Source organism: Cyprinodon tularosa, unplaced genomic scaffold (assembly GCF_016077235.1).
Source record: "Cyprinodon tularosa strain WSP-4 unplaced genomic scaffold, ASM1607723v1 ctg131, whole genome shotgun sequence".
Lineage (NCBI taxonomy): Eukaryota > Metazoa > Chordata > Actinopteri > Cyprinodontiformes > Cyprinodontidae > Cyprinodon > Cyprinodon tularosa.
In genome coordinates, this window is record NW_024038126.1 from 509415 (window position 1) to 525636 (window position 16222).

Here is a 16222-nt window from a genome sequence, read left to right on the forward strand (position 1 = left end):
AAGAATAAAAGCCAGAGGTCACTCTTGCCCTGTGATCTTAAATTCAAAATGTTTGTTGGTAATGAATATTAGTTCCTTTGGAGCTTAAATGCCAATGAACATTCCCTGCACTTTGAGGCACAATACCTTTTATTATATGATATCATAAGGAAAATAAATATGTCAAAGTATTAAAGCAACATCCTAAGATTTAATCCCAAAACTTGATACTTAGCCAAAAAAGTGTCTTCATATTGGCTAATACTGAGTACTTATAGTGAACAGCTAAATGAGTGGCAGGATGTAATTCTTTTGGCTGCCATCAAAAAGTCCTGATCAGTCTTATAAACAGTCTGTGGGCAGAATTGAAGAGGTGACACCAGTTCAGGCAGTAGGAATTCTACGGAAAATGTCACATTGAATCAGCTTTATTTGCCAAGTTTGTGCAAACAAACAATTAATTTTACAATATTCTATGCTTTAGAATAGCATAAAAAATATTTGACAAAAGTCTTGAAGTTTAAAAGGCAGCCTTGAAATATTAAACAATGTGATTTTGAAAGATATATACGTAAACGTATATACTTAAATGTCCTAAATATGCCCCCTTCCATTATGTGACATTATTTTCACAAATAAAATATAAATGTTATGCTTTTGTACATTTCATTATTCGAATGTCAACACTAATTTCCTATAGATCTATATTAAAGAAAACCATCAGCCCAATTACATTTATCTATATAGTACTGATTCACAACACATTTCGTCTTAAGGCACTTTACAGACACAATTTGATCAAATCATGTAGTCAGATCAGTAAAAAGTTTATGTCGAAGAAAAACCAGCTGAGTGCACTGACTTCCTGGACATTGGATATGTTTGGAGTGATGATATTTGCTTGCATTTTGTTGTTAAATCTCCAGCAATCCCTCACACTGAGCATCCATGAAGGGATGGTGGAAGTAAAAAAAATACCTTTTGCCAGGAAAAATACATCTAGCAGAAGCAGCTCAGTGTGAGCATCCTTCAGAAACAGTTAAGGAGATGAGCTCTAAGCCAGTTTTTATGGCAAGGGATGAGAGAAAGCACATACCGGTAGTCACAGTGGAAGTTAAGTCAATATCTGTGTCTAGAAGTAAAACATGACTACAATGAAAAGCAGACCCAACTCTTTTATCTAAAAACGAAAATTACTGATATCATCCCAGATTATATTTTTCTCTAAGATGGGAAAAAGCACAGAGTTATGGTCCACCTCACATTATACTCTCATTTAGAAATTCTAGGAACCACAAGTAAACATGCAGAATTAGTGATATGTTAGGACCATAAGGAACAATCAGATCCCTGATATAAGATGGAGCTAGGATTTATACATAAGGAGGATTTTAATTTAAACTCTGGATTCAACAAGCTAATGAAGAGAAACTAAGAAAGAAGAAATATCTCTCTTTTTCAATTGCATCAGAACTCTGGCTGCAGCATTTTGGACCAGCTGAAGGCATTTGATTAAAGTTTGTGGACTTCCTGATATTAAAGAAGTACAATACTCCAGCCTTAAAGTAACAAATGCATCAACTAGTTTCTCACCATCATCCTGGACAGGATATTGAAATCACCATCTCACTGGTCAAAAGGGCACAAATGCATATTTCCTGCGGAGGATGAGGAGAACCGACCTGCCCCCACCCATCTTAAGGAACATGTATATAAGCAACATAGAGAGTGTTCTGACCAGCTTTTTCTTTGTGTGTTGTGGGGGCTGCAGTGCCGCACGTTGGAAGAAGGTGAGAAGAATAGAGAGAACTGCAGAGAACTGAGAACTTCCATCCATAAAAGACATTTTATCCCAGAGCTGTGTGTCCCAAGCCCACAACATTATCAATGAACACTCACAACCCCACCATGGACTGTTCTTCCTGCGGCCCTCTGAGAAGAGGCTTCGCAGCATTCAAAGCAGGCCCAGCAGATTCCGAAACAGCTTCTTCCACATCGCCATCAGACAGCTTACAACTGTTGAAAAAACTCTAAATCATGTCACAGATTCTGCATCAAACTGACCATATCAATGCGTTTTTTGCACCGTGTTATTTCTCCCACAATGTTTACATTTGATCACTGCTGCACTTTGAGCTGTACAAAACAAAATTTTGTTTTGTATACACTCTGTGTATAAAAAATGAAAATAAATGTTGTATGTGGAATGTTTCTTAAGTTATGGTTTAATTACAGCTACCTTGAAAGCCTATGGTACATGTAGTACATGTGATACTGTAACAGGGGTATATTAATCATATCTAAAATGGAGGCGGAAGTCAGAGGGAATACTTCCGTTAATAACTTGGGTGGAACTGGGACTAACATATAAGTTAGACCAAGAAGGTTTAGATAATTTTGTTAACATGTACAGTAAGCTCAACTGGATCAAAACATTTATAACATAGCTTAGATTGAACAGCTACCCAAGATGCTACCTCACCACTAGAGATGAACCAGTTAGATGGGTACCATATATTGAATTGATATTGAATCAATTTTATGTATAAATAATCCCATGAAATCATTACTGTTAAGAGCAGGGGGAAGGGGCAGTTCAAAAGAGCTGTTGTTCTTTGTGAGTTTAGCAACTGTATAAAAAAGAAAATCTAGGATTATTCTTAATTCCCAGTATTATTAAAGTTTTTTTCTTTTTAAAATAGGACTAGGTTGTTGCACAGTGCACAGAGATGAGGTAACCCCATACATAAAGTCATCAATTTGGGAAGATAAATAAATTAAATGGTTACAGAAGACATAGATAGAACAGATTCTTCAAAATACTTTACAGCACAACCTGACAATGCGTTGCTAAAGTGAAACTTCCTTTTTGGATGAGAAGAACTCTGTTAAAGTAAGTTTGAAGGTTACTAAAAAGTGGTCAGAGTGTCAGGAAATCCTGTTATTTTTTCACGGCCAGTTCACAAGGTGCAGAATATGAAGATGAGAATGCATGGGACTATACACATTTTGAATAAAGCCAATTGATTCCAAGATAGCATTATCCTGCAGTTACTGTAAGCTGTCACCTAGGCATGAATGTTAACATTCTCCACTATAATGACTTCATCAGTATTTAACACTAAATCAGATGGACGCTAAAATTAGATAGATCACTAAAATTAGAGTAAGGATGTGTTGGAGGATACAAATTTACAAACAACAGATGTTTTGTTACTTTACAATTTTCATAAAGAAAACTATGGACTGACTTTGGGCTAATGAATAAGTCTGACTGAAAGATTGTTGCTACTCCTCTTCCTTGTCCAGAATTTCTACGCATATGCAAATTTGAAAAGCTGAAGAGAGTTGCCTCATTTAGGCTAAATTAATCTTCTTACTGCATCTAGGTTTCTGTGAGACCACATACAGTAAATCAATTTGATTATCACAGATCAAACCATTAACTATCTCCAGCTGTCTATGGGCGAGAGGGAGGGTACACCTTGGACATGTCGCCAGTCCATCGCAGGGCAACTCAATTACAGTCATTTTAATCTTAATTTGAATATAATGGTTTGCTCTATCAAGATTTTTTTATATATTTATTCGCTTTTGGGAAGACACTGTCTGGATAAGTAATGGGTGGGTAACCGCAGAGAAGCTGCAGAGAGGTGTGTTAAACTATGACTCTGCTTCCTGATCTGCAACAGATCAACTTTTCTCCTTAGATAAAGATTGTCTTAAACCTTAATGTGGAACTGAACTGCAATCACTTTCCTAAATGCTTTGAAAAATACAGATTGTACATGGTGAATTCCAGCTTATTGGATCTTCCCACTTATATCCACCTTGTATTTAAAGTGTACAGTTCTCCTGGGCTTTAGCTTCACCATATTTAGGAAGCTGTAAAAGAAGACTGTAATGCTCTTACGAGGCTTGATCATGGCATGCAGTGTGACAAAGGTCATAGTGGGACATTAGAGCTGCATCTTACTTTATTACGTACCGACCAGTATAAAAGTGGACGGTTTAGAAAAATCAGAAAGAACAAGAGTGGGAATCTGAGAAGGTGAGAGTGAAGGGAAAAAAAAGTGTTTCGGCATTCAAATTTGCTCTATTCAAATTCTTCTTGGCTCCACATTTAATTTAAATATTTCAAGAAACTTTAAGCAAATGTTAGGCTCCCGCCCAGGAGCTCGTGCAATCCAGTAAACTTGAAAAATCCTTTCTGTCATAACTTTGATCAAGCTTCTTAGATGCTTTTGAGCCAGCCATTCAGTTAAATGTAATTGAGATTCAGTTCTCTTTAAAAGAGATTCACTTGGGTCACCAGTTCTTAAATACAGGTGAAAGCATTTGCAGCATGTGTCTCTAAATGTGTTTATACCATCATTATTTCCTTCAAATAAACAGGATATAACATTGGAATCACTTAAAAATAAAAAAAACATGCAGGGTGCAAGAAACAGCACCTTTACTCTGGAGACATTCTCCATTAAGACTGTGGTGCACCAGTAGATCAAAACAAGGATTATCCTTACTCCGGTTAGCCTTGCCATTAAGATGTCAACCTCAATGTAGGTAACACTCAGCTAATGGCCTGTTGAACAATGAATGTGTCAAATAGGTAAAATAGGGGCAGGGAGTGGAAGGAAAACAGAAGAGCTGGAAAAAAGAGAAAGACTTTAAAAAGTATCGACGGAGTGTCCATAGTGAAGGAGAGAAAGGCGGGGAGTCTTTGGTTGGTGCACTGGTATGTGACGTCAGCAGCTTGTTGGATTGAGGTGCTGTGTCCTGCTGATTTTAATCCTAACTCATTAAGGAACTGAGAACAAGTACCCGAGCAAGCTCTCTGGGGAAAACATAGAAAGTGACTTGAGAAGGAAGGAATTTTACAATAGGTCATCAAGAAAGAAAGTGGAGTTACTGTGAGAGAAACAGAAGTGAGAGAAACAGAAGAAAGAAGATAACGAGCATTTTGATTTTTAGTCTCATGACTGATTTCATCCGACTTTTTCCTTGCTTGTCCTAAACCTCTCTGCTCACAGCGTTAACGTGTGGCCTGTTCAAGCATGCCCACCAACGGGATTAACAAGGCTCTCAAGCTGCAGTTTGGTCTGATTAATTATGAGAACCGCTACCTGACTGCTGAGGCCTTTGGCTTCAAAGTGAATGCCTCAGGAATCAGCCTGAAGAAAAAACAAATCTGGACTTTAGAACAAGATGAGCAAGATGGTCAAGTTGTCTTCCTCCGAAGCCACTTAGGACGCTACCTTGCTTCCGACAAAGCGGGAAAGATTATATGTGGGGCAGAAAAGCCTGACCCAGAATGTCGTTTCCTTATTGTACCGCAGTCTGATGGTCGCTGGGCACTGCAATCAGAACCTTACCAACGTTACTTTGGAGGGTCAGCAGACTATTTGTCCTGCTTTGCTCAAGCTATTGGCGAACAAGAGCTATGGGCTGTTCATCTGGCTTTACACCCACAGGCCAGCCTACTCAGTGTGGCACGAAAGCGTTATGCCCATCTGTCTGCTTCCGATGGAGAGATCTCAGTTGACAGCAATATTCCCTGGGGGGTGGACTCTCTGGTCACCTTGGTATACCAGGACGGAAAATACAGTCTGAAGACCTGCGACAGTCGCTTTCTCAGTAATGACGGCAAACTTGTGAAGGAGAACTCCAACGCAACAAGCTTCACGCTCGAACTGAAGTCTGGAAAGCTTGCCTTTAAGGATTGCGACGGGAAATATCTTGCTCCAGTGGGCCCCACTGGCACGCTACGTTCTGGCAGATGCTCCAAACCTGGAAAAGATGAGCTCTTTGATTTGGAGGAGAGTCATCCACAAGTAGTCTTTCAAGCTGCCAATAAGCGATATGTTTCAGTGAAGCAAGGTAAACAACCATTGATACATCCAAGTCAAATATTTTCAACATTTACATCTAGAGAAAGTGCTTAAATGCCACTTTTTGTCATTCTTGTTGCTGGTAGAACCACAAAAAAACCTGGGTTTGACAAAGAATGCTTTTATTTGAAATGATTTGGGTAAAATTAAGTTTTGAGATAATAATAATGGCAGAATTTCGAAAATTAAAAATAACATCGGCGATGATTTTAACATCAATTATTACTATTGCTTTAATGGTTGAGTGACTTTTTGTACAAAAGCTTTTGAAAACTGCATAAATGTTTTCACTGTGTTGATATGTTCTGGGTTAGTACCATGCTTTTCTCTTGATTTAACTTTTTAACTAAATCTCAAGAGTGTGTAAAGTAGCTAAGACCCTTGTATTACAAAAAGAACCATTGCGTTCTACAAATGTTACTTGCTTGCTGAAACCCTCATAAAGCAACTTTATAGCTGGTTTTGTTTACAGATGTATTATTTGTTTAGTAAAGTATTATTTATAGTTGTGGCAAACAAACAGCAAAGCAGTTTCACTTATTAGTGGGAAGCTAATGTGGTGTTTAGTAAATGTTGGATCCAGAGTTTTGGCAGCCATATTGTGGAGGTCACTGTGGTAATGGGCTTTGTCATTTTCACTGTGTGTCCCATGAAGATTAAGTGGTTTGCAAATGACTCTTTGAGGGATCTAAGCAACAGGGGTGTCAGTTACTAGCAATGGCTAAAAGTCCTGTTGCCAGTCATTTATTTGCCATTAATAAATCAAAATGAGTTTACTTAAACATCACCAGTTCACAACACAAGCCTTCCTAAGGCACTGCATGATTCTTCCTTGACTAAATGAATCCCAAGACAACTAATATGATCAAAAAAGTGGTGGAATTTATACTCAAGGTGATGTGTTCTTCTCATTGCTTTTAAGAAGTGAAAAAAAGGTTGTAATGTAATTTTGTCTGTTGCAGTTTCCAAACTTCTGAGATTCAATTACGACATAAACCTCATTGAATTTAAATAGAACATTTTGCTTTTTGTTGCTATTTGTAAAGTTTTAACGCATATGCCTCAAAGTTAAGTTGTTGGCAATCCTTTTTTTGAAGACATTATAAAACAAAAAAGCTAGCAGGAGCAGTTCAACAAACTGCCACTCAATCTTCATTAAACCGGACAAAAAGCAAAAATTTAAACTGACGTATTTGGCCTTGTAGAAGCTCTTGGTTTTGTAGGGAACAAGGCATTGAAAGCTGCTTAGTGGGGCCTGCAGCGCAGATTTGCATTTCGCCACTGAGGGAATTACAGCATGCGACTAAACAGGAGGAGGTGGAGGGGAAGACTGAGGGGGATTAGCTTTGTAACAGGATTAAGAGAAAGGTTGAAGGATATTTCTTTGGCACCTAATTTATTCTCCAGCAGACACAGTTCAATTACAGGCTATGTGTCTGTGCATTCACAAGACCTGACACACCCCAGAAACCAGAGTTTATACATGCAGATTAGGTAGGCAACACTATGCTGGGTGCAAGTGAAGCATTTGTGTAAAAATAAACATGGGAGCTACTGAAAGGAAAGACGGGTGCAAATTTGATCTAGCTTTCTTGCATCACTGCTTTAGCATACATGGAAATTCGTGAGCTGATGACATAAAATTTTGCTTATGGGCTATGGTTCAGAAAAGAAGATCAAAGATAATGCATGGCTTATTCCCTCCAAATAATTATTTGTCTACAATTTCAAATGAGAATTAGATTCCTATGATTTCATGTTTTTATTGTTGGAAATATAAGGCAAAACATCCAAAGTTCAAAAGAGCCATGAGAAAATACTGTCCCCTGCATCTTTTCTCTTTGTAACACATACGCAATTCCTGCGACTGAGCTCCTTCATCAAACATCAACATTTCATATTAATATTGTGTAGCATTGTGTTGGAAATTTAGACTCTGTACATTTACATTATTTACCTCCCAAAAGAATGCTTATCTTATTTCCAAATGTTCCAAGTGAACCGCCAAATTATCTATTTAAACCACTAGATGTCACCAAACTGTTCTTTAAGATTCTTTTTTAAAAGCAAAACGCTTTAAAAGAGGACTTTGCTCATTTACGGTAGAATAAAAGATTAATTGAGGGGGAAATGTAGGATAAAAGACAGAAGATGAATGCGTATGAGTGCCTTAGATATTTCCTTTTCCCCAGAATTGTTTCACAATTGAATCTATCTATCTATCTATCTATCTATCTATCTATCTATCTATCTATCTATCTATCTATCTATCTATCTATCTATCTATCTATCTATCTATCTATCTATCTATCTATCTATCTATCTATCTATCTATCTATCTATCTATCTATCTATCTATCTATCAATTCATATCAATAGATCTGTTAATCTATATATATATATATATATATATATATACTTATAAAGTGCTGTTTTTTTCAGTTAGGTTGACCTGTTTGCTCCCCATGTTGGGGAAAAAAATCCTCAAAGCATGATTTTGTCAGGCACCATGGTTTTCACATTATTGTCTGGGCTTATGACTTATCTAATGACCTCCAAATTAAGTACCATAAATCCAAGCGTTTTTTTTACGGCCCTTTCTTCTTTTAAAACAACTTTACAAAAAAGTAAAAAAAATAAAAATAAAATTCATTTTGCAAAAAAAAAATAAAAAATGTTGTCCAAAGTGACAAACTATTTTTTATTTTAATATTTTCATTCCTGTCTGTAGAGTTGTAATATTTTAAAGTAATTCAGAACAAAACGTTTTGATGATTTTGCAATATGTACTCTAGTCTAGTTTAGTGGCTCTTCTTAAAAGATTTATATAATTTACCAATTTAATTAGATCCGGTTGTACTAAATGGTGGCAACAAAATAATATTTTTTCGATAATATTTCAGAAAGATTATAATTTGAGCCCATCCTCCTAAAGCATTTAACAGTTCAGCATTTAATATACATCTTTATGGAAGTACATGATAATTTTGGAAACTGTCGTAAGTATAAGTGTAAATATACTGTTAATTAGGATGAAATTCAAATGGCATTCAGCAGGAATATCTGTCTTAAATTATCCTACAAACATTCCGTTAACAGAGGTGTCTTCTTCTCTATTGTCGACAGGAGTGAGCGTGTCAGCCAATCAGGATGTGGAGACTGACATGGAGACTTTCCAGATGGAGATAGATAAGGAGAGCAAAAAGCCAATGTTTAGGACCAATGGAGGGTCTTACTGGACTTTAGTGACACATGGAGAGATACAGTCCACTGCCACAGAGGTGTAAGTACCGGTAGTCATTAAAGCATTGAAAATAATGCTTCCTTATAGGCTTTTAACTACTTGACAATGGTTCTGCACCAGTTACCAACTGTAGGGCAAGTAAATGACAACTAAAAAAAAACAAAAAAAGATTATTTTTTTTTACCTATTAAGCTGTTTAATTTAATCTTTTTTTTTTTTACACATTTTTCATAAGTCTTAGTTTTGCTTTTCCACTCACCCTTCCACATTTTTTCCTTACAGGGAGGTCAACACAATGTTTGACATTGAATGGCGAGGACACAGGGTAGCACTCAAGGCAAGTAATAGAAAATACGTGTGCACAAAGAAAAACGGGCAGCTCTCTGCGGTCAGCGATACAGCAGGTAAGTGCTTTCGCACTACTTACAGAAATGCCCCCCCACAAACGGCCAAGACGCACAACATGAACAAAATGTGTCATTTATTACAGGCGATGATGAATTACTTCTGATGAAACTCATCAATCGCCCAATGTTGATCCTTCGTGGAGAGAACGGCTTTGTGTGTCACCACAAGAACTCCAACACCCTGGATGCCAATCGATCGGTCTACGATATCTTCAATTTGCTCTTCAATAATGGAGCCTATCACATTAAAAGTTAGTATTTCGATTATAGATATATTATTTGTTTGTTTAAAAAATGCATAGACAGAACCATTAATTAACAATTCTGTTAATATGCCAGCTTAGCAAAATAGATTAACTTTCAGGGGTACACTCAGGAGCAGAGCAGTAGTTAGGATGTAGAATTTAGAATGTTTAAAAATATGTCAACAAATTCAGAGCAAACTGATCACACACCTGACCATCTTTCAAGTGGTATGATCCATGCAGGATCATATAAGTGAGAGAAGCATCTTCAAATTTTTTTATAAGCTTTTGTCCGAGATCAGTACTTAGGTAAGCTAGATGTAGCTTGCCTGACGGACGTGGCAGGATAATGGCATTACACTATAGTGCTGAGCTTTTCAATAAGTTTCTGATCTGATGGGCATTTAATATGTAAGATTTAAATATATACTTAAAAATCAAAATATTTGCATTCTGACACAAATCTGGCTTTTCTCTGGAGAACAGATATCAGATTTTAGAATATCCAGTGACCTCTATGTAAACATTTTGATGGCAAAATGTAAGAACAGTTTCAGGCTTAAATCAAAATCTCTTTGTTGATATTGTTAATTATTTTGTCAATAGTAATATATAGAGGAATGTTACTGTAGTAAATGGAATGATTAACCTTATAAGCCAGTTACTTGCAGAGCATGATTAAATTGTTTTATGTGCTAAACATATAGTTACATTAATGGAATACTTATTTCACATCAAACTTTGGAGTTTCATGGTTTGTTGGCGTCTTTTTATATTTTAAAACCCCAACCACAATCTAACATTTGGGCTGAGGTCTGGATCTTTCATGGGTCATTAATCCCCTTGATTTTTGACCCATCTGTTTCAAATGTGTTGCTATACTTTGGATCATTTCCCTGCTGTTTGACCCAGTTTAAGCCAAAATTTAAGTTCTTTAATAAATTGGGCTATGTTTTAGTTGAAAATACCTATACTAGAGTAGTTTATTATACTTTTTTTAAATACATCCTCCCCAGATTTTGAAGGGAAAAAAAACAACCCAAAAAAAATCACTTTCTACCTCAGTGTATGTATGTAACCTTTATTTATTCAGGAAGATCTCACTATGATTAAAAATAATTTTTTAAGAAACACTTGATCAAGACCGGCGGTATAATGCTTGAATGTGCTTTATGTTTATTTGCTGAGTTTGGTCTTCTTCTAAGCTTACAGCTCATTGTTTCAAAGAGGATCGGTCCAGAGGTCTTAAACAGAATCAGAATGAATCTTATTTGCCACTTTAATGTAGGCTTTTGCCCTCTGAAGACCTTTATTATTCCAATTACTTTATTGAGCGATCACTCTTTAAATAACATTTAATAAAAAATAATCCTATTGTAAAGAACTCTTAATCAAGACAAGTTTAATATAATTAAGTTGGACATGAGTTACCGGTAACTTGATCAAGCCAGATCCTTTAAAAGAGTCATCTATATATATATTAACAATATAGGCTGTTATATATATATTTAGGTGGTATGTCTCTATAATCTTCCCCTAACCTTAAGATCAACCTTGAGAATAATCTAGTTATTTCCAGCATTATAAAATCCTTTTTTATTAATAATAAACATAAATCCTAACTCCAAGTAGTGGTTTACACATACACACGGCCACAACTTAAGGGAACCTTGGCAGATATTAAAACTGAACAACAACAATCTTAAGGTTACATTAAGAAGTATGCATTTAAACATTTCCTGAGATGTTTTTAACAATATTAGTGAATGTCAGACACAGTGACATTCCCCCCCCTAATATTTACATTATTTCTTTAGTTTCTAAATTGTATTCTATTTCATTTTTATTCTATTTCATCTCCTAATAGAACACATACCTTGATAATTCACCATTTGAAGGGTTGATGATAATTTCGTTAAAAAACTGCTTTAACATTCACACTTTATGTTACACAATGCCTAGTGTATCATACTGTGAAGGTTGTTTTAGGATCCAAAATCCAGACATGATTGTGGAAATAGCTTAATCTAGATTTAATAATAAAAAAAGGAAAACTTTACAAATGCAACCAAAGGAAATTTGATTTCAATAATCATAGCGAGAGGATCCAGACCAACAATGTTAACAATGGCAAACTATGAAATTTAATAATTAGGGAATAGTTGAGAATGACATTGGAAGCCAGTTTGATAATCAGAAGATAATGAGGAGCAGCTGAGGCAGAAGGTAAGGGACTAATTGACACAGCGGCTGGACAAAGACTCAAGGACTTAAGCAATGAGAAAAATTAACTATGACCTTAAGGAAGGAGAACTATAATACACCAGCAATAGACCATAATTAAGTTATCGTTAAATTAAAAACATTATGGAATATACTGAGAAACAGAGTGTCATAGAGGCCTTGGAGGAAGGTGGGTGAAGGGGTCCTTGGGGGGGGCGAACAGAGATTAGGTTTGAGGTTGACTGGAGAAGGCACAAATTAAGGGACTGAAATAACCTATGCAGAGCCTTGTCCTAGGGCTCATCAGCAGATGGAAGAATCCACAGAAGAAGATGCACACTAGGAGGTGTGGAGAACTCATTGAGTGCTTTGAAAAGAGGCTGACCGTCAGGTCTGGAGTAACCATGGAGAGGCTTATTAGAAGAAGAAATGGAAAGAAGAAGGGTAACACAGGATCAGGAAGATGATGCAATTTCAGCTAGACACTTTGGATTACAAGGCTGATTCATCTGGTGATGATAAAATAGAATCCAGTACAGCAGGAGAAAAAAGGGGGCTGCTCTGTGCTGTTAACTGCAGGCAGGACTGAAGCCATCGACTACACATGGAAGTGTCTGTCAGACATCTGGAAAGGGAACGGAGGAATCAGCTTGACCCTCCAGAAAATGAGCAAAAGGACTGCTTGTCGTCTTATGCAGAAGGAAGAGGAATATGCAGGAGCCGATACAATTAGAGGAGAATGATACCAGTAGAGGAGAATGATTGAGCAGAGACTAAGGCAGAACTTTGTGCTGAACATGGTACAGGTAGTGCCTGGCCAGGCACAGGTCAAAATATGAAGGCATGGTGCTGGTGTCCTTGACTCCAGGTCTAGTCTGTCCTGAGGCAATGGGGAAGAGCAGGAGGTGGGTTGGGATGGGGTGCCCTTTGAAAATGCCTGGGGCCATAACCTGTCCGTTCCAAGTTATGCATGGACCCCTGAAAGCTTAAGAATATATTAACATTTGTTGGTGATTTCAGAATAATTGTTCCTCACTCTGATGCCAAAACACAAGCTCATACACACAAATCCCACAATCCCAGTTTACAATTAATCCAATTGACGGATGGTCATATAAACACACTGTTAGGACCTGTGACCATTTGATTCTTAGAGTCTTCAAGCCTTAGAGCAGGTCCTTTTTTCTGTTGGTTATTTCAATGTCCAAATAAATGGTTTTATTTCTGTTTGGTTATCTCTACATAGACTTTCACTAAAAACAGAAGAAAGCCTGAACTTAATTGCAGAAAACTCTGCTGGAAGATCTGGGAGGAATTTGTGGTGCATTTCATCCCCGTGTCAATAAAGATTATTACGGTATGTTTCATGTTCTCAAAAACCGTCTGATTTTGGGATTTTTATCTCTATGCAGGTGTGAATGGGAAGTTCTGGTATGTCTCAAGCAGTGGCCTCGTATGCTCAGATGGTGAAAAGGCAGAGGACTTTTTTCTTGAGTTTCCAGAACACGGACGTGTCGCCATTAAAGGCTCCAATGGCAAGTACCTTCGTGGAGACCAAGGAGGCACTCTTATGTGTGATGGTGCATCTGTTGATGCATCTTCTCTTTGGGAATACTAATCCATTCACACCAGGTCCAAAATGAGGACCTCTTTTTCAGGTGCAAGACCCACTTTTATCAAGTCAAATGACATGGACTGACATCATAACTTGCCTATTTTTATACTAGGTATCCTATTCCATGCATTTTATGTTTCTTTGTTTCTGTTTGTTCTTTTGTTTTGTTTTTTGTTTTTTCTTAATTTGAAAGAATATGATACTCTAGAAAAGCTGTGTGGATCATTTTCTTGTGAATTTTAGATGTTTTGTCTTTGAACTGAAAAGTAAAATGCCAACATCACATGAAACATGCTTTGTTGAAATATGTACATTGATAACCAACAATAGATTAGTGAAAATCCCAAATCTATCACATCCATATTTATTTAATGTACTGATGAGTAACAACATTTGTTCATTGATTTTAGAGACAATGTGTTTCTGTACAACTAATTTCATATTGTTTTTTTTCTTAAGCTTTACAAAAAATAGGGGCATGAATGCAAAAAAAGCATGTCTGTTTGCACTGCTGCTACTTTCCACTAGCCAAAAGCAAAATATATTTCATAGTGTAAAGAATGCAGACCAAACCTAAAGCAGAGAAGGAACTCTTCTCTTTACCAAAAACCTGTTTGATAAACAAAATATAAAATGCAAGTTTTCAATTTATGATAAGATTAGTACTTTTAGGTGGGTATATTAATGTTTTTTTGCTGTTTTATTTGCCATTTAAGCATTTAAATAAGTTTTACTCTTGTATTTTCCTGAGCTGAAGCCCTGTTTTAGTGAAAGAGGAAATGGATGCATAAATGCTGCTTGGATTAATCCAAATGGATCATTTTCAGCTTACGTAAAAGACAATTAAAAGTAAATTTGGCAGAAATAGAAAGAAAATCAATGGACACAGCAGTGCTCTGTGTGCATACAATAAATATTATTAACTATGACAGAAAAGTTGCATGTTTGAGGAAACATGATAAAACCACATTTCAACATGTCAGGAACAGAGAAGAAAAAAAGCACAAAGGAGCACATTTCTTATATCCAGCTGAAAGTTCTTCTCTATGGTTCTGCCTTAACTCACAATACACTCTAGATCGCTTCGCTTCAGCGTTTTGTGTTTAAAGGTGAGAAATAAGATAATTGCATGCTTGTTTTAACACAGATATTTCTGTAAAACAAAATTGCTTAGTGAAGCAGTAGAGAACATATTATGAGAAAAAATGAAAGCATAATTATTTCCTTTTCCTCAACGACTCAACAGAGAAGTATATTTATAATCTTTTATGCTGCATAGAACAAGATGAGATAATTGATTAATTACAGCCACAATGAGTTTGAAGACTCTGCTTCATGTTTTTCTCAAAGATGTTTTGATAAAAATGCTTGCATCGCTGTGGTGTCTCCTATCCAAGTAATATCAATCATTCTTATCTTCTCAGCAGCTCTTCAAACAAACACTCCCTTTGAATACATGACAAATAGCTTCCTGATGACCATGTCAGGAAAAGCCTTGTGTTCCGACTTTGAATGAACTGAGTTCATTACTTTTTACTGAGCACTAAATGCATTAAAAGGGTTACAAGCTAGATTTAGATGTGTATCACACAGGACAACGTGAAACTGTATTAGTCCATTTTCTCATAGGTAATAATAAGAAATTCATGGTTATTTATTATTAGGTATCCTGCATTTGATAGACATAATGTTTGGCTGCAAGTTATAAATTGCTGGGTTAATCATGCAACCTGTATTAGCTTTACAGAAAAACCTTTTTTCTTTCTTATATTAGAGTGTATTTCATAAGTTGATGGAATCATGATGTTTATCGTGTGTGTTTTCTGATATCAATTTGAAAATGTTGACAATAAAACATGGAGAAAACAAATCTGACTGGTTAAAATAAACTATCGAAATGGCCTCCATCCTGATAGACATATCAACCTAAAACTCCTCCCATTTCATTTCATAACTCAACCCTGTCTAAAACCTGTGATGATGAGTTATTTGGTTATTATTATAGTAAGATTAGATTACAGCAAATTGGGCTTTTTTATGTTACTTCTGAAGACAACTGAGGGCACTAACAGTAAGTTCAAAATTATAATCTACTTTATGTTGATTTATCAGAAAAAAAAAATGCTATGTCAAATTTAATATACTTAAGGGTTTGATCAGTTGTAGTAAAACTAATCTCTATAAGGTGAAAAATATTAAAACAACTGAAAACATTTGTCAATTTTCTAAGAAGTGTATTTTTTTATCAGATTCCCCTAATGACAAATGACAAGGAAATTGCAAACCCTAAAAACCTCATGACAGCCCTAAATTTAAGGCCATATCAATTCATGATACTTTTAAAATCAGAGCAAGACTGAATAAGCATGGCTTGTTTTTTTAAAGATCTAAAAAGAAAATGTAATTTGGCTTAGATCTGGAAAGGTTTTTCCTTGCAATCTATAAGATGTACAGGTACAGACTTTTCTGTTCCTGATAACACAGCACTGAGCTCAACAAAAACTAAACAGTATAAAAGTATAACCTCATACCATTTGTTAAGCATTGCAGAAGAGTGTTCACTTTGAATTCATGTGATCCATGCAGCCTGTAGTAACCGAGTTGACTGTTAAATATTAAAC

At 36.1% G+C, this 16222-nt stretch overlaps 1 protein-coding gene across 1 annotated transcript; it reads left to right on the forward strand.

Annotated features, from left to right (window-relative positions):
• Nucleotides 1–4758: 4758 nt before the first annotated feature.
• Nucleotides 4759–15490, forward strand: fscn2a (fascin actin-bundling protein 2a, retinal). Its single transcript, XM_038277427.1, has 5 exons — nucleotides 4759–5856; nucleotides 8994–9150; nucleotides 9394–9515; nucleotides 9602–9769; nucleotides 13399–15490. Exons 1-5 carry the CDS (start codon nucleotides 5034–5036, stop codon nucleotides 13602–13604), a joined length of 1476 nt encoding a protein of 491 aa, XP_038133355.1. The 5' UTR covers nucleotides 4759–5033; the 3' UTR covers nucleotides 13605–15490.
• The last annotated feature ends 732 nt before the right edge of the window (nucleotides 15491–16222 follow it).